Raw genomic sequence first — 17806 nt, 5'->3', positions numbered from 1 at the left:
ATAAAATCTCCGTTCATACGCGTGTAGGTCAAAGTGTTACTGCTGAGCCGACGATCTCGAGAAATTTGATGCAAGATAGTGATGTATCAGCAACCACCGTAGCCCGAAAAGCTTCTCAAAGCATGTTCGTTGTGCTTGTCTTGTAACCATCAACTTGGACCCTTACCTAATAATACTTCCAGAGTTTGTGAAACACTTAGTTATTGCTCTACCCATCATAAACGTAAAACATATTCAACATTCTCTAAAGAAATACTCAATATTAATGGTGGGAAGTAAGCGGTCTTGGTGTTATTAGGTAAGTAAGCGCATCGCGCCACCAGCTCAACCTATACCCAATTAACAGCCTAAATTGTTGCCAGGCCTATCGTGGTATTGTAGTGTGCAGCTACCACTACACCCTTGAAGATATTACATCATTACGCCCCTATTTCTCAATCTCGGTTATTCTTGACTGTTCTCTCCTTGAAGATCAACTTGAATGGCGGAAGTGTCATAGTGAAAGCATCCATGATAGTCTCCTCGTAAGCTTGCCAATCTTCGTTGGGAGGAAACTCAATATCGAAATTCAATGCCGTTCGTGCGATCACGCTCCTCACTTCTCTCAAGGCCAGTGGTTTGCCAACGCACACATGTTTACCTGCCGTAAGAGGTTAGTTAGTCAGTCACCGTAGGTACAAAATCCAAGGGGTACCACTTACCAATGCTAAATGGAAAATGGGCAGACTTGTTGCATCGGATTTGTGATCCTTCAATCCACCTTTCCGGTAGAAACTCAGTAGGTCTTTCGAATGACTTCTCGTCGCGGTGTATCACCCAGGTTGGGGAGAGAACATCCACCCCACCAGGTATACAAATTTCGGGCCCGTATTCAGACGCGGGGATAATCATTCCTTCTGGACCAACGGTACGAGGATTGCCGCTGATTCCTGGCGGACGGACCCGCAATGTCTCGTTTAAAATGGCGTCAGTCCACGCAAGTGCCTCGCTATTTCCGATGAGTTTGGCGTAACTGAAAGTATCGTCGCCTCCAGGAAAGATGTCGTCCAAAAGCTTTTGAAGGTGTTTCAGAGTCTTTTGATCCGCGGCCATGAACCAAACAACGTTAGCCAGGGCGCTTTGTGTGGTGTCGGCTCCGGCTGCAATCATGACTCTGCTCTCTCCAGCAAGGGCTTCCTCTGTCGGAGGCGCACTGGGCCCGCCTTCGTCCATGGCCTCAAGAAGATGTGCCATGACGTCCTTGCGTTTGTTGTTATCCTGCTCACCTGACAGTTTCTGAGACTTGTGCTGCTTCTGTCTTTCACGCACCACGCCTGCACAAAGGTTGAGGAAAGGCACGAAATCGCTGCCGCCACCTGGGAGACTCTCTAGCATCTGCATCAACCAGGCTGTCCACCGAAGCGTCCCAAAAGCATAGTGGGCTTTTCGCATCGCAACGAGACCCGGATGTGCCACGCCACTTGATGTGTTACCGAAAGAGTGTCCGTATCCGACAAGTCCCATGACATCGAATGATAACTTTCCGAGCATGTCAGGAACATCGATTGTGCCTTGTTGCTTCGTTTTCTCGATATATATGCCGATGAGTTCTTGTATGCCCGCATCAAACCTTTCCATGACTGGCGTGCTGAATGCCAGCTCCCAAGGTCGCCTTCGCTGTTTATGGTCTTCAGGCACCCGAGAAAGTGAGAAGCTGATCTTCTTGCTGTCGCTACCTGCGTGCGCCCACCAAACGCCTTTACCAAGCGCCATCAGCTCCGGCAATGCGTCTGGCCGTTTGATTGAGAGAAGGCGGGGGCCTTTTTAGTTGTTAGCCTCTGGAACCGTATATGAGACTACTGACTACTTCAAAAACATACCAATTCGAACTATATCTCCATATTCATTGTGTATCCTTTCCAGATTCCGATGGGTCTTGAAGTCGCCCGAGCTCTTCCTCAATAACCAGAGGGAACTGAAACGAGCTCCATATGGGCCCGGAAAGTTCCGCAGACGGTGAAAAAAGCCACGGTAAATCAGAATCGAACTCGTCAGGCTGAGAGCGAAGACTAGAAGACATATGGACAATTCTTTCAGAGCCGTTCCCAGAGTAAATCCCCAGATGACTGTGAACCATGCGCATAGAGCACAGTAGATTGCAACCCCAACGCCGAGCAGGTGCCATACTATGAAGTCGATCTCTACTCGCCGCGCGTACAAGTGGTGAAAACTGATGCCGGACACAGCCGACAGTCCATATAGAGACGGCAAAGATGGCGCTACAGAAAGCGCCATGATGGCTCTATGAGATAGTAGAAGAACGAAGGACCAAGTGATGGATTCGCACATGAATAGGTAGCGCTCCTTTTAATCATTCGAGACCTCCACCGGGATGTGAGCCGAATACAGGCTAGACCAGCCGATAGTGCGAGAGGGGAATGCTTGGTAATGCATCAAAATCGGCATTCTTTGCTCTATCATGATATCCTTGCATAATATGACATTGCCTATTTGTGCGGCTCGCACCGGATGCGTTGTTCACCGCAAGACGGGCCGACACATTCGATTGGCCAGTGGATCCGTCGGGGCCCTCGTCACCGGGGCACCGGATCTCGCTGAAGGCAGACAGTCCCACAAATAAGAGGACCCCACAGCATAGGAGAGGGGGTCTAGATTGGCTCCTTATCACCAGAATCAAATGGTATGAGGTTTGCCAAGAATCCAGAACTTGTCTTGTGTAGAGATGGAGGACGGCCAGCTGTCATTCAGGGTTCAAAATCATCTCTTACGTGATAGAATTGGATACCTGAGCATGAAAGGTGGCAAGAACGCGGCCTGGGGGGCGCTTATATTGGAACACATAGGATAGTGAATGATGCATGGTATGATCATAGCTAAGGTGGGTTTCGTTGAGAGATCAGATACGTAGTATCTAGACCCAGAACCTCACAAGAGTATTGTCATGCGCGGGAGAGATTATAATGCGCCGACTCTATACTCTACTATACTATACACCCACCAAGTCTCTTCGTTCAATTGACTGATACCAGAGGCTCCCAGCCCTACGTGAATAGCGCACAGCTCGAGTATTCCCGACTCTGCAGACAGATGGTCAAGCGTTGACCAGAACCGCGAATTGCATCATATTAAAATTACTTGAAGGCACTCGACGAACAAAGCAATGGACGGTTATCTACTTATTGAATCTTGATGTCGCCCAATCGGGCCATAGATATTTTCCGCGTTACATCTTGAAACACATACGCAAGTTAGGTACTTTTGAATTCCTCGTGCCATGGATGGCTAGCCTCCGCCAAATTAGAGCTTGTTCCACTAGCTTCTAAACTGACCTGAGTACCGGTACCGCTAATCAGGCGCGCCAACATCAATTATGGGGCTACGCTGGTGACGTAATGGTACTAATTTCCAAACCAAGGGGTAAATGTCGTTTATTTAGAAATACCAACGGCCGGCGACTATCTTGTTCCAATCTTCTATCTCAGCCCCATCCGCGCAACCATCATTATGTCGGCTCGGTATCCGGACGTGGTGCCCTGCATCCGGTCCTGGCTTTCAGAGAACCACGAAAGAATCATGAGCTTTTGGATCGGAGCTCAGTGGGAGAAATGGGCCCGTTATGAGCTCTTCATGGCTCTCGAGAAGTCGTTCAGCAACGATTGCGTCGTTATGCACGGGGTCGACATATGGGAGAAAGATGAAGGGGAGGTGGACATCTTGGTGGAGCCGCATGATGAGAGCATGAGTGCTATCGCTATCAAGCTGAGGTGTGAGAAAGTTAGCGAGAATGAGGGCAGCTATGAGAGGTTTCGGGATCAGATGGACTCTGATATGGATAAGGTTAAAGGCCTGGGTGACGTGGAGAACTCTTTTGAGGGTGCAAAGCTACTACTCATCGGCTTTAGCGGAGAGCCATCAGCGGAGGAGAGTGAGTTTAGAACAGAACCACAACCAGAACATTTTGTGGCAGGGGAGGTTCATTGTTGGGCCATGGTTCACAACCTTTCGACTGGCATATGATTTCAACTTGCTCTGCGAACTGAGTCGTTCAGTGTATCTCCACAGCCAATTAGTATTATCCGACACCATCATACGAGGGGTCCAAGCCATAAGTCATAGCTCTTCTGTTGTCGTAGTTTCCGTACGAGGCCCCAGTCAATCTGACACAGAAGATAGCAGCAGACATCTGATCTCGTATCTTAGCTCAATGGCATACCGGAGCAGGATGTTGAACATGAGATACGTACTTAGACATGTTTCGTATGATCTTACTGAAGGGCCAGAGCAGGCGAAGCTTTGGGTCAGGCTTCCAAGGCTATGGCACCTAACGCATGAATCCTACTATAGCATAATTAAAAAAATAAAAATAAAAATAAAAATAAAAAGAAGGGGGGGGAGACTACATATTGTTTCCAATGTTTGCCAAAAACGCACCTTCGGTGCCTGGTAGACCAAAGGAGGATGAAGGACGTGTGCATCGCAAAGCGACATACTGCATTCTTGTTACCAGACTGCACTTCATGCATAGCAATGCTCAAACAACTTCATCCGAAATCCGAGACAGCTTCTGATTGTACTTCTACCTGCTCCCCCTCCCCCCCCATTTTCCGGATCTGTGAGGCTACTGGAAGGACTCGACAGTGCTAGGTACACACTCTGCAGTTATTTGATAGAGTGATTAGATGTTTTTTTAGGCACTTTGTGGATTATGCCTCTAATACTGTTCCAGCAAAGTAAATTGAAATTCCTGTTTATAGTTCAGTTATCAGCGTACAATTTTTAGTATGAAGCGGACTGCACCGGATTCTGAAATCCCAAAGATAGTACCTCGTCTTGATGAGGGAGGTCGAGGTTGAAATATGCACCCGATGCTCTTTAGATTGCCCATTGCTGAGCAATGTATTTGGTGTTTGATAATGGCCGATCAGGAACCGTCCCGTACACACTACGTACCATCATGCTTGTCCGGGACTCGGCCACCGAATACAACCTGTAAGACTTCAAATCCTTATTTTCACACTGTTTTTTTTTTGTTTTTTTTTTTGGGAGGGGGGGGGGGGGGGGGGGGGCATTCTGGCACCAGGGCAGGTATAGTATACAGAAGAGTATGAATGGAGACAGAGACGGAGACGAAGCAAGAGGCTTGAACCGTCTTGGGGCTGTGTTGTCGATGAAGGAGATTAAGAGAATTACTCCATCTCAACTTTGTCACTCAGATTTCCGTGTATGATCTATCTTAATATGCGATGCAGAAAGTTTATTGATTTCTTGCGTAACAAAATTTATGCCTCCACGGGTATTCTCAAGAGTATCAGAATTCGCCTCGCGGTTACCATGTTATTGGACATACAGAATACTGCATTGTACTTGGTCCCTTTCGACCTGGTCAGTGTGGGCAGGTTCGATTAAATGCATAGAGTATTGACCTGCATCGGTTCAATGTTCTTACGAGTCGAGTGCCGTGCCTGTTGCCGGTTGTAGACCACGTGTGATCGCTCCATACTACAGAACAGGGTCTTCGGCCCTTCTTGACCCAAGATGATCATTAAGAGCGATTATCATGTAGCACTGCCGACGTCTTTTAAGATTTCCCTCTTCCTTCCCGTTGCCGCGAGTGTAGATGAAGCCCAGATCTTCCCGTCTCCCTGGTAAAATCTGAATGATGGGGGTAACATGGGTTGTGGGGACATCTAGGGGCATCGACTCAATCCGTAGCTGGTCCCGGCTCCGCGCTCAGGGGAAACCCCATGTCGACCACTACCGCCTAGTCCGATTTGGAAGCAGATCCGCATCGATTCGGGATTGTAACGTAGAGCAACTCGGTTGCATCCGAGTACGAGAAGAACGCGCCGACGCGCATAAAATCCACGCGAATGTAAAGCCAGCAATGCTGGCCGGTTGGACTCGTGCCTGAGATTGAATGGGTCGTCGTCGGTATAATATTGCCGAGCAGCTCCAGTTCCTCGTATAACCCCAACCCGAACACCGGAGATTGTAAAGTCGATAGGTTCATGCACCCATTTGTATATAGTAATTGCCGATCAATGGACTGTAATAAATACAAGCCCGCCCGTGTGAAGACGTTGCTGGGCTTGCGGATTGCTAGAGCTTTCCTCTCTCGCTGCAGTGTCCTACGCCCTGACTCATCGGGTACTCATTGGGGTTCCGTACGCCCAATCAATAACCATGATGTTCAAATCGTCCATCTACCTCACGGCCGCCTTTGCCGGCTCAGCATTGGCAACTGGCAATTCGTCCGCATACGACTACATCGTCGTGGGCGGCGGTACGGCTGGGCTCGTGATTGCGGGCCGACTAGCTAACAACACGGACTATACCGTCCTCGTTATTGAAGCCGGGCCATCAGTGTACGATGATCCGCGTGTGACTGCCCCCGACGGCTTCCCGGCCGGTACTAACTTGGACTGGTTGTACCATACCACGGCTCAGGAGTACACGGGCACATCCGGCCAGGTTCAGTACATCAGCAGCGGAAAGGCCCTCGGAGGTACCAGTGCCATCAACGGCATGGCTTACACTCGGTCCAGTGCGGCGCAGATTGACGCCTGGGAAGCGCTGGGAAATGAGGGCTGGAATTGGGAAACGCTTTACGCCTCTACTAAGATCGGCGAGACATTCCACGCCCCAGATCCAACCCAGGCCAGCGTGGGCAAGGTTGTATATGAGGCCGACTATCACGGCTTCGACGGCCCTTTGACGACGGGGTGGCGAAGTTCGAGTAACAAGGAAGGTTTGCTGTTTCCCATCTTCGCCAAGTCGTTTTCCGAGCTTGGTGTAGAGACAGTACCCGATGTGAATGGTGGCGCGCCTATGGGATTCAGCAATCCACCTTTCACGGTCAATGTAGACGCCAATATGCGCCAGGACGCTGCCAGGGCCTATTACTGGCCTGTCTTGCAGAACAAACAAAACCTGAAGGCTCTCGTCAACACCACCGTGGAGCGCATCACGTGGGCCTCTGGGTCAACGAGCACGACAGATGTCACGGCCAGTGGCGTTGTTGTCACGCTCGCCGATGGAACGACACAAAGCATCAACGCAAACCGTGAGGTCATCGTATCTGCAGGAGCTGTCAAGTCCCCCGCCCTACTCGAGGTTTCCGGCGTTGGTAATCCGGACCTGCTGAGCTCTCTGGGAATTACACCCGTTGTAAACCTCCCAGGCGTGGGCGAGAACCTGCAAGAGCAGACTAGCACCAGTTTGTCGTTCAACATCACGACCAACATCACCGATAGCGCGTACTTCTTTACTTGGACTTCAGCTTCACAACTCGGACTGGGAAACCTTTCGGCCGAGGTAAAGGCAAACCTATCATCGTATGCTTCAATCCAGGCCAAAGCGTATAACTACTCTGTCAGCGCCGAAGCCCTCGAGAAAATTTTTGCTGTTCAGCACGATCTAATCTTCAACGACAAGATCCCTGCTGGTGTCATGGGCTCGGGTACATCTGGCAGCGATGGTTCGGCCTTAGCCACACGTGCCTGGTCCCTATCGCCATTTTCTAGGGGCAGTATACACATCACCTCAAGCAGCTTAAATGACGTGGCCATTAACCCGAGGTACTTCATGTTGGATGTCGATGTCCAGATGTTTGCCGCAGCAGTACGCAAGGTGCGTGAAGTGTACGGCACTGAGGCGTTGGCGGGTATTGTTGGCGCCGAGACATCGCCTGGTCTAAACGTTGTTCCTAGCAACGATGACTGGGTTGAGTACTTGAGTTCGACCTGTAAGTTTTCGAATTTCCCCATTTCTTCTGTTTGTTTCGCTAACGCGGCAAAAACTGCAGTCAACTCCAACTGTCACTTGGTAGGCACCTGCGCCATGCTTCCTAAGGATATGGGCGGCGTAGTCGACTCGAGCGCTAAAGTGTACGGCACCACAAACTTACGCGTTATCGATGCTTCTATTATTCCATTTGAGCCTTCGGGGCCACCGACGGCCACAATATATGGAGTCGCGGAGAAGCTGGCGGCCATCATGCTAGCTGAGCTCTAAGGCCTGCCAATGGTTGAGATTTGGGTTGATACAAGTGAATTGACAATATAGCATGAAACCAAGACTTGCACATTATCGCACATTTAGTGATTACGATGCCAATTCAAGTCCTCTGGTGTGGTTCACTGCGCTGAGAATCCAGGTCTACCGGGGTCGCTTGCCCGGACTCAGCCTCCTCCCGCATCATCTCGCAGCATTTTCCATCTTCCCTTACAACTGTTGTGACTGCCATAATTGTGTGTGACGGGGGCCATCTGGGACAGGATCAAGCGCATAAAGAGTCAAAAATTTAAGTGTCAGGGTGTAGAATCAAGATGTTTTTACCAGCTTCGGTGAATTTATATCACCATCTAGTGGACTCTAACTGCAAGCCCGTCGTCCCAACTCCAATACCATCACTCCTAGACGCCAAACGCCACAAATGCACGGAAAAGGGGTATCGCAATAGTTGCACCTTGGAGCCTGTCTCAAGGGCCTCCTGAAGAAGGAAAACCGGCCATTCAATGACCAAGACCAAGAAAATAAATCAACCGCAGTTCTGCTTCTGCAGAGCGGAGACGTTAGGGGTTGCGGCCACGGGGCATTTCAAATCCTGAACCGTCTTGACCAGGCTGTTTGCCCGGATGCATGATGAGCCCTTGCTGTTATCTGTCGGGAACGCGAGGCCTGCTTTGACATTCTTGTTCAGTTGGGCGAGAAAGGCATCCCTGGCTGGTGGGCAGTTGCACGGGATCTTGACCCCATTCGCTCCGAGGCAGTTCCCTTTGCCGTCTGGCTGGTTTCCCTGAGTGACTCCAAATTCGGGAACAAATGTGGCAAGATTTGAAGACGAGTTTGCAGCTATATCTGGTGTTAGCCAAGATCCCATGTGCAAGTTGCATAAAGTCGGAAGTCTTACCACGGATGGGGATGGCGCCGGCCGCAGCAACACCCACCAAGGTGGCTAATGAGATGACTGAGACTTTCATAGTGCGATCTTAATGGGTTGAAGACGTGAAAATGTTTGTCTGAACAGTGCTCAAGACTTAGCTGTCTTCTCCAGGGTTAGTTGCCTTCTCGGTGGTAACATGTATATCGGCCGCCATTTTCTTCGGATCCGCGCCCCTACTTATATCTTGCAACTCAGTGCACCACACTCCGAAACGTGCTGACGCCCCATCGCGAGACAGATAAGTCGTAAACCAAGTACAATACATCCGTAGAAACGGTTATGTGACAGTGAGGATTCAATAGGATCTGGTCACGTGGTGGCCGATCTGCGCTGCAGCGCACGGACATGTAACCACGATCCTGAGCAATACGGGGTAGCCCACCCATGTTTCGAAACGGTATCTGCCGGAAACAGCGATTTCGTCCTCTCCAAGTTGTCCCATGTGTGGCTGGAGCAGTCGCCCGGCACCGAGCCCACGGCCCGCGGAGCGCGGTTATGTTGAAAGAATGGAACCTGGTGCCGCTTTCGAGGAGAAACCTCCTGGTATCAGATGTCTTGCCCCATAGTTGGTAAGGGGGGAAGTCGCTCGCGAATCTTGTTGGTCAGTGAGTCCCATCGCGTTTCAACGTGGGTCAGATCTCGCGACCATCCCACCAATCTGTACCCCAGCCCGTCATCGGTGGGGAGGGTTTTCTTGAAGGGTTTTGTTTGACTTGAGACGGATAAGATCGGTGCAAGGATGCTCTGGGACGTCTTCAGACGCTGTCGGCTAATGTTGACACATCCACCACTGGATATGGGGCTTGGGAATGAGCATGGGTACTACAGGAACTTTGGACATGCCTCTCACAGCACTTCGCGTTGGCGACGTCCCAACGGCTGCTGAGAAAGGTGTAATATCGCTCGCGCTTTGCGACGCGGTCATCCTTCTGTGAGACGGTAGAAGCATGGCGACTCACAACTCATGCTGACCAGAGAGATGGCAGTTCCTCCTGGAAACGCTTATGAGTGGCCCCTGATCTACATGATGCTTATTCCTTCTCGAAAGTTCAACACGCAAAAGGCAGGCCTCTACATTCCTGAGCTGGGGGAACAATCTACTAATAATAGTAGACTTGTTCGTAATTCATTGACAATAGAACGGCAGTAACGCATTACACCCATCTGGCACGCGACTTGAAGGCAGAAGAGACCCAAGAGTTTCATCGCACGATCCTCAATAGCAAGTCTTGAGGTGGTTTGGTCTCTTCACAAGCACATTGGCGTAGCTAACAGAGATTTGCTCTGTTTGCCATTAGCCGCCGCTTCTCGTTCTCATGCCGCGTGTAGGCGAAATCCTTTAATGAATGCTCAATGTCTGATTTGAAGGCGCCGCTGAATGACCGAACGAGACTATCAACGTGGTTCAGCCACACTTGGTGGGCCGCATCATTGCCGTATGGAGCTACAACCGAGGACCATGCGATACTGCAAGGTAATTGGGAGTAGATGTGCCCTTACAGGACCTTGGCCGCTGATCTGATCGTGTAGGACTGCGGCCACGTCCTAAGCCCCAACTTGAGTCGCGCAGACCAGACGTACGCCGCTACGCAGGCATTGGTAGACCTTACGGTCTGTTCTGTTGTTTTGCAGCCTCGGTTCTGCCTTTCGAGCCTTGTACCTTTTAGTATGGACATAGAAGACCGCGGACATAGCGCACTGGCCTTAGCATGGCCATACCGAACGCGGAACGTAGTGCTAGTATTAACACCTGCTCAAGTATTCCCGTCTCTAGAACCCCCATCCGTCCACATATATACTTCGCTTCCTCAATTTGGAGAGTCGTCCGGCAGTATAGCGGTCCAGATACATCTACATATAGACCAGATTTTCGCCTCAAGTAAACGCACCTGGCAAAACCGTCTGTTTTCAACCGATGTTGGGTAAAGAGACACTATTAAACCTCGACCAGCACACTAAGCAATGTCATCGAGATCCGCGCGCAGCCGCCGGTGTAGGCAGGTGTAGGGCATATTCTACCGTGTCAGCACCGCGGAAGCCTCGCCATTTCTTCACGCTTGTATCGACTCAGTACAGTGTAATCGACGATGGAATTTGCTTCTATTGCAGCCTTTGGCCTGAGTACTTAGCCGGGCTTTGCGGGGACATATGCGTGCGTATGGTAGCGTCCGAGTTGGGGCAGTCGATCAATTGAAACAGACGTTGGGTGTCGAGTCTAGTCAGCTCAACTCGTCAGGGGGCTTGGGGTCCTTGGTGGTGCGTGGCGAGCTGTTTACTAGCGGAGCGTGATGCGGACCAATGACAGCACCTCACGGAGCCGCACCGAGAAGCCAATCAGAGCTTGGAATATGGTCGGGGAAGGCCCCGGCCCATTGCGGATGATGTATGGTCCATTCCATCACGATCTTGCACGACGACCCCGTTCGTGGCTTTGCGCCGAGAAGACCTCTTCTGACCAGGCCAAGCACTATATTGCCTTGCCAGCCAGAGTAAAGCAAAGGAAAGAAAAACAATCTCTATTCTGCTCACCTGGTCAACATGGAAATCCCGTATACGGTCTCCCGAACCCGCAGTCTCGAACCCCCCCTCCGTTCTACAAGAGACTCGCCATCAGTTTTGGAAGAGAATCTTCGTGGGGATATTCGGAAGCTGCAAGGTGTCCGACCGTAGCCACCAAAACGAAACCCTCCTCCACTTCATCGTTAGCGTCTTCTTGTCTCCAAGAATTTCGGCGTCGTCTGGCGATCAAGGCCATACGATCAGCTGCGCTCGCCTCCATGGATAAGAAGTACAGGCCGCTGCGACCAGCCTCTCTACCGACGCGCACGGAAGCCGAATCCTCAAAGGCGCCGGACCCAGCCAAGGGCAGGCATCGATCACCCAAGGGCCCTGCGTGCAACCTCTGCAGAGCCAGGAAGATAGCTGTACGATCGCCCACCAACATCACTACGCTCTATATCATGGTGCAGTGCTTCGGTTTGGTAGCCGTGTTGACGAATTCCTCTAGTGCGATGGCGTGTCACCCGCTTGCGCCAATTGTGTCAGGCGGAAGGTGAGCTGCGTGTACAGGCAAAGCCGACCTCCAGGTCTGGAAGGACAGCTTGACATCCTCGAGGCCAGACTTGATGACCATAACTCATTTCTGCGCTACATCGCATCCATGCCCGACAACCAAGCTCTGGAGCTTTTGCGAAGCCTGCGAACGAACAGTGATATCACCAATGCACTTGAATCTGCTCGCGGCAAGATGGCTGGGCATCGTCAGATATCAGAGCATCTCATTCGCCGTAGCGTTATGGCACCGACCCCGAGCGGACTGGAGCACGAACTCACCGTTCTGCATCACACTGCCTATCCCAGTTTGGAACCTCTCAAGCCTGACACACTGTCAGCCATTCTCAACCTCTCCGCGTACAATCAGAGCTCCCAAAGCTCTCACGACACGTCTCATAACACACGGCAAGGAACAAACGATCATATAGATATCTTCCCTTATCAAGCAATTGGTGGTTCCGAAAGCTCTGTTGCGTCGCTTCAAGCCGAAACGGTGGGACGCGTGTCATCAGCACCACTCACTGGTCCGATACTACCACCTACCTACTGCGATGAGAGGCTGCATAAGCTACAGGTAGCCTACTGGACGAAAGTGCCTATAAGTAATGATCTCGCAGCATCAATATTGTCGGAATTCTTCAAAACTGAGCATGCCCTCATCGGAATGTTTGATGCAGATCTCTTCTTAGAAGACCTGGTAAAGCATGTCCCAAGGTTCTGCTCGTCGTTCCTTGTCAGCGCTCTGCTCTTTACTGCCTGTGTACGTTGTGGCAGTCTCATTCCTTAGAAGCTAGTGTCTATGACTAAACTTACCCCAGCAACCGTACACGGCTATCGATCGACGTGCTTCGACCTTGCGAACTTCCTTCTTCCACGAGGCCAAGGCGTTGTGGCTTGGAGAGCGCGGAACAGACTCGGTGACAACTGCTGCAGCTCTTCAAGTCTTCAGTATAGGCTGTCATTTCATAGGAGAGGATATTTTGGCGAAAGAAACTCTGCAAGCGGGTCGACACATGGCAGAGAGAATGGGACTAATCGGAGTGCCGCCAACAAGCGCTATTGCTGAGTCACTAGCCCATATGTCTCCAGAGTGGGTTAAAGCCGCTTCACATGTCGCTTGGGGTATTTACAACTGGCTAACGTAAGTCACTGTAGGTCTTAAACTTTGCATGGCTTACAAGGAGATAGGATCCGTGTATTCTATTATTTCGACGAGGCCGTCCACCATCCACCAAGCCTACCCATTCCTGGCGCGGTGACCGCGGCCTTGGATGGCAACACGCGGTTAGAACCTCTCCCACCATATATGGGACGCACATTCCCTGCTATCTGCGGGCTTTTCCGGATAGTACAAGAGGTAGCAGTGGTTTATGTCAAACGCGATGATGCTTGACCCTCGCCCGTACGCGTGCCACTAGCTTTTGCCGAAGCAAAATACCAGAAGTTATTGGCGTGGTCTAACACTTTGCAAGCAGAAGTTGTCCGAGGAGAACATACGCCAGCTCACGTCATGATTTTCCAGTGGGCACTCATTCTTTGTTTAAAACGTTATCCACCTAGAACTAATCTCCCTCCTAGCGTTTGGTTTCACTGTGCCGTACTGGATTTCTTTCGACCTTTCGTTCAGGAGCTAGGCCACGATCGACTGTCAACCTTCTACCACGATGATAGTTCGCCACAGACCGTCTTTGATGCCTCTGTCAATCAGCTCAAACAATTATTGCTGGTTTACCATGTTAAATACCCCGAAGCGCGGCGTACCTGTTTCTTCAATACTGCCCTGGTCTATGTTAGCAACGCCATCCTGAAAAATCCAGGAGATCCGAACTGGCGTCTATATTTCGAGATTTGCATACGTTGTTGGCAAGACTTGTATGTCTGTTACCCGATATACGACGGCATTATGCAGGCCTTTCTGACGATGGCCTTGAAGGACGAGCTTATCTCCATCGGCGAGGCCAGGCCATACATGGACCAGCTGCGAGTGCGTGGACTACATCATGGCACTACCAGACAGGTTATCTCCTCATTCATGGCAGACCTCGATCTCGCATTGACAAAGCCAGACGAGGCTCATATCCACCATCTTGCGTCGCAGTTTGACGAAATCATGTCCTTTGACGAGTTCATAGCGTATCAGAATGGCACCTAGTGCGGTATATTAGGTCTAGTTTAAACGCACCCAAAGTGTCCTCAACACAGAGCTCTCTGCATTATCAGTACTAATTGAGAAGATCAACGTGTGTACATGTCTCATGCTGGGGCCAGCAAGCCTTCGTTTGACGAGCTTGTCGTCAATTTTTACGCAGCATCGTCGATGTGGGAATGGTCCAAAGGGTCTAGCCCAGCCCAGCTTAGTGCGCCAAGAGACGGGGCGGCGTTGATCGGACGCCGAGAAATCATCCTCCAAGCCTAACTGCTTACAAATTGCGTCGACTAACGGCGAAGATGAGAAACGCCAACTGCAGTTTTATGAAGAAAAGTCTCAGCAATAACATCTCGGCATCCGATGAAATACTCTCTTTGTCATCCAGTGTACGAGGCCGAAGCCGCGATATTCTTCCCCTGCCAGGCCAACGTCTGATACTCGCCACGGGTCAGTTGTGGAACATTTAAATAACACAATAGAGCGCAGCTTCTAGACCATGTAGATACCGTTTATTGCAACAAATATTACATTGCACTGCGATACATTGTGATTCAGTCTCTTTGTCCCTTTATCGACTCCTAGCTATGTCACGCGCGTTGATGATCACTGGTGCCACCGGTAAGCAGGGTGGCTCAGTGATAGCAGCCTTGCTCGCCGCGAAGGCCAACTTCCAGGTGCTTGCCGTCACCCGTGATCCCTCCTCGCCATCCGCAAAGAGACTGGCAGAAAAGTCAAGCATGATCACCCTCGTAGAGGGGAACTTGAATGATGTGGAAGCCATCTTCCGAAATGCGAAGAAGGCCACCACGCTGCCGATCTGGGGCGTGTTCAGTGTCCAGGTTTGTGTGCCTGGGTCTGACTTAGGAAAAAGTATATACGTCTCTAATTAATGATCACAGACATTCGCTATGAACAAGACCGGACCCTTGATTGAAGAGAAACAAGGTAGAGCATTGGTGGACGGCGCCCTTCGGCACGGCGTACAGCATTTTGTCTATTCCTCCGCGGATCGCAATGGCGAACGATCATCTGAGAACCCGACCAACGTTCCGCACTTCGTCAGCAAGCACAACATCGAACAGCACCTCTTCCGCGAAGCCAAGGGCACAGGCATGGGTTGGACGGTCCTCCGACCCGTGGCCTTCATGGAGAACTTTGATGGCGGGTTCGTTGGGAAAGTGTTTGCTGCTGCATGGAAAATCACAGTCAAATCTCGACCACTACAGCTGGTTGCTACGGCCGATATTGGCGAATTCGCCACGAAGGTCTTCATGGATCCAGCCAGATACTCTGGTAAGAGCATCGCTCTAGCTGGGGATGAGCTGACGTATGAGGACATGAATGCGGTCTTCAAGCAAAGGACTGGGTCTGAAGTGCCGAAAACATGGGACTTCCTGGCACGGCTGGCACTATGGCTGTCAGAAGAGCTCGGGACAATGTTCACTTTCTTCGAAAAGGAAGGCTTCGGTGCCAACGTGCAGGAGTTGAAGACGATCCACCCGGACTTGACGAGTTTCAGCTCGTGGCTGGACAAATCCCCCTACGTCCGCAAGGAGAAATGAAGTCCGCTAATACAGTGGAGTGTGATCAGAATCTACCAGCTTGTCTACTAGTGGGGGGTTATGGGGACGGATGTGCTTGTCTAGACCTCCCTTTTCCATAATTAGATAGATTAGATTCCGACCAATATAAGATATTAGTCTGTAGCAGATACTTCGGTCTATAAAGGGATCTATATCCGGAAAGACACGCTTGGCGCATGTGGTCCTTGCAGTGACAGCAGTGGGCCTATGGTCTGGGTAGATATCAAATCAAGAACCTGTTATAAAGTCAGCGGGTAATTCTCTCGATGGAAAAGGCAAAGGCGTTGACCTGTTCGTCGGATACCGAATAGACACCCATTTCCTTCATTCGTGCGTAGAGCTGCTGTGCGAGAGATCTCGTCACAGCGTTTTCTTTGCCAATAGTTGCCATGATATTCAAGATGAATACCACACCCTCGTCACCATCAGACTCTGAATTCGCCGCAAAGTCTTCCAGCAGCGCCAGCGCGGCCATTGACGCCGAGAATGCTAGAATAGGGTTTCTCATGGCCACGTCGAGGTCGGGCGTTGCTTTTAGAATGCGAACCACTTGCTCAGCCGCAACTAACAAACGCTTCCTACTCTTTTCCATCATGTGGATTGGCAAACCGAGCCGATGCATTCGCCATATGGCACACTGGTGGAGGGAGATACTTGATGCCTGAACCATGGCGTTGATGAAGGCTGCTTCTGTGCTACCATAGCTCTGGAACAGCCGTAGCTCGTGTGGTAGACTGGCTTGGAATTTGGTAAGTTGCTGTTCAATAGCCCTATGCTTTTCCCAATATTCTCCATTGTTCAATTCGAGAGGACTCTCAAGGGAGAATGCAGAAGATTGTTGCATAGCAGTGTGAAATATTTGCGCAATGAGCACTCTGGAGGTCAGGGTAGAATAAGGCTCAATGTCTTGTCTCAACAAGCTCTGTAAAGAGTGCAGATGGGTGAATTGTCCATTACAGATGGCTCGCTCTGAGGCTGGGAGTCGAGTGAGAACCTGGGATAATCAGTAACGGCCAACTCGAAGCTTGGAGGGATAAATGTTGGCCTACGTCGTGCTCGTTAATCAACAACGGCCATCCCGTGGTGGCACTCAAGAAACGATCAGTGTTGAAAATAGCCCACCACGTTCTCCGCCATTCTTCTTTCTCCAGGATATATGCAGGGGTTGTTGCTAGTACATCGATTTCATCCACATCGATTCGATGCATTTGTAGCATTTGTGCACCCCTAACACTCCGAGTGAAACTCATTGATGCCCTAGAAAATACGGCTTGTTGAGCTTCAAAATTGGCCAAAAGCAGCCAACATTGCACATGTGGCAGAGAAGGGCTGTCCGTGAGATTCTAAAGACAGTCATTAGTAATCTACCCACTTTGTCTGAACCACATCGTTACTTACTGCTATATCGTTGTCTTCAGCATAGCCCCTCGAACGATGATAAAGAGAAATTGCACAGGACATTTGTTCCTTGGAAATGCTGGCTGCTAGTGCCATGACAATGAGTTGCAGGCAAAGCGGGGGGCATAATGGGCTGGGAAGGAATAGTGACGCCATGTAGGTAGACGGACACAACACAGGACACATCTCATGAACTTTCTCAAAATAAAGACACGTACTGGGACGAAAATATTAGTCAGCTGCTGATCCGATTATGGTACCCGTTTCTACGGAATAAACTCACAGTTCTCTAACATGCTTCTGATCGAGGCTAGTTTCTACGGATTCTTGTCCATCTATTTGCATCGAGGGGACGCCCTTTGTGCTCACCCCGACATCGGTTTGCATCGCTATCGTAGTGGATAATGTCAGAGACTCTTCTGTAACACTTGAAGAATCCTGGTTTTTGCGAGCACTAGCGATGTGTTCGAGCTGCTCTAAAATACGGCAATGTTACTACATGGCAGGCTGGCACTCTCTGCTAGAATTAGTCGTACCTAGTTTGGATTTCAACTCCTGAATTTTTCTCCATCTTCCATTTGCAGGCTGCCGTCTCTCTGGGTAGTGACATGCTGTTTGGGATTTTCCACAGCGGCTGCATGACGGTCTTGCGCGGTCACACTTGAGCTTTCTTGCGCG

General features: G+C 50.4%; 7 protein-coding genes across 7 annotated transcripts; 4 read left to right on the top strand and 3 right to left on the bottom strand.

The window, feature by feature from the left end:
* Positions 1-434: 434 nt before the first annotated feature.
* JN550_012954 (uncharacterized protein) lies at positions 435-2274 on the bottom strand (the record flags this gene model as incomplete). The annotated part of the gene is made up of 3 exons (XM_049311488.1): positions 435-640; positions 702-1799; positions 1860-2274. The coding sequence occupies 3 exons, from the start codon at positions 2272-2274 to the stop codon at positions 435-437; spliced, it is 1719 nt and encodes a 572-aa protein (XP_049165069.1).
* Positions 2275-3504: 1230 nt separating this feature from the next.
* Positions 3505-4017, top strand: JN550_012953 (uncharacterized protein; the record flags this gene model as incomplete). The annotated part of the gene is made up of 1 exon (XM_049311487.1): positions 3505-4017. The coding sequence occupies one exon, from the start codon at positions 3505-3507 to the stop codon at positions 4015-4017; it is 513 nt and encodes a 170-aa protein (XP_049165068.1).
* Positions 4018-6183: 2166 nt separating this feature from the next.
* On the top strand, positions 6184-8013 carry JN550_012952 (uncharacterized protein; the record flags this gene model as incomplete). The annotated part of the gene is made up of 2 exons (XM_049311486.1): positions 6184-7744; positions 7805-8013. 2 exons carry the CDS (start codon positions 6184-6186, stop codon positions 8011-8013), a joined length of 1770 nt encoding a protein of 589 aa, XP_049165067.1.
* A 526-nt stretch (positions 8014-8539) lies between these two features.
* On the bottom strand, positions 8540-8981 carry JN550_012951 (uncharacterized protein; the record flags this gene model as incomplete). The annotated part of the gene is made up of 2 exons (XM_049311484.1): positions 8540-8853; positions 8912-8981. The coding sequence occupies 2 exons, from the start codon at positions 8979-8981 to the stop codon at positions 8540-8542; spliced, it is 384 nt and encodes a 127-aa protein (XP_049165066.1).
* Positions 8982-11232: 2251 nt separating this feature from the next.
* On the top strand, positions 11233-14150 carry JN550_012950 (uncharacterized protein; the record flags this gene model as incomplete). Its single annotated transcript, XM_049311483.1, has 5 exons — positions 11233-11868; positions 11952-12758; positions 12817-13139; positions 13187-13282; positions 13577-14150. The coding sequence occupies 5 exons, from the start codon at positions 11233-11235 to the stop codon at positions 14148-14150; spliced, it is 2436 nt and encodes an 811-aa protein (XP_049165065.1).
* Positions 14151-14731: 581 nt separating this feature from the next.
* JN550_012949 (uncharacterized protein) lies at positions 14732-15709 on the top strand (the record flags this gene model as incomplete). The annotated part of the gene is made up of 2 exons (XM_049311482.1): positions 14732-14986; positions 15047-15709. 2 exons carry the CDS (start codon positions 14732-14734, stop codon positions 15707-15709), a joined length of 918 nt encoding a protein of 305 aa, XP_049165064.1.
* Positions 15710-15977: 268 nt separating this feature from the next.
* JN550_012948 (uncharacterized protein) lies at positions 15978-17515 on the bottom strand (the record flags this gene model as incomplete). The annotated part of the gene is made up of 4 exons (XM_049311481.1): positions 15978-16724; positions 16780-17073; positions 17129-17345; positions 17412-17515. The coding sequence occupies 4 exons, from the start codon at positions 17513-17515 to the stop codon at positions 15978-15980; spliced, it is 1362 nt and encodes a 453-aa protein (XP_049165063.1).
* Between the last annotated feature and the right edge of the window lie 291 nt (positions 17516-17806).

The sequence above is a fragment of the Neoarthrinium moseri genome, assembly GCF_022829205.1.
Source record: "Neoarthrinium moseri strain CBS 164.80 chromosome Unknown scaffold99_Wmoseri_CBS_16480, whole genome shotgun sequence".
NCBI lineage: Eukaryota > Fungi > Ascomycota > Sordariomycetes > Amphisphaeriales > Apiosporaceae > Neoarthrinium > Neoarthrinium moseri.
Note: the sequence above shows the minus strand (reverse complement) of the source record. Positions and strands in the feature narration are given on the sequence as shown.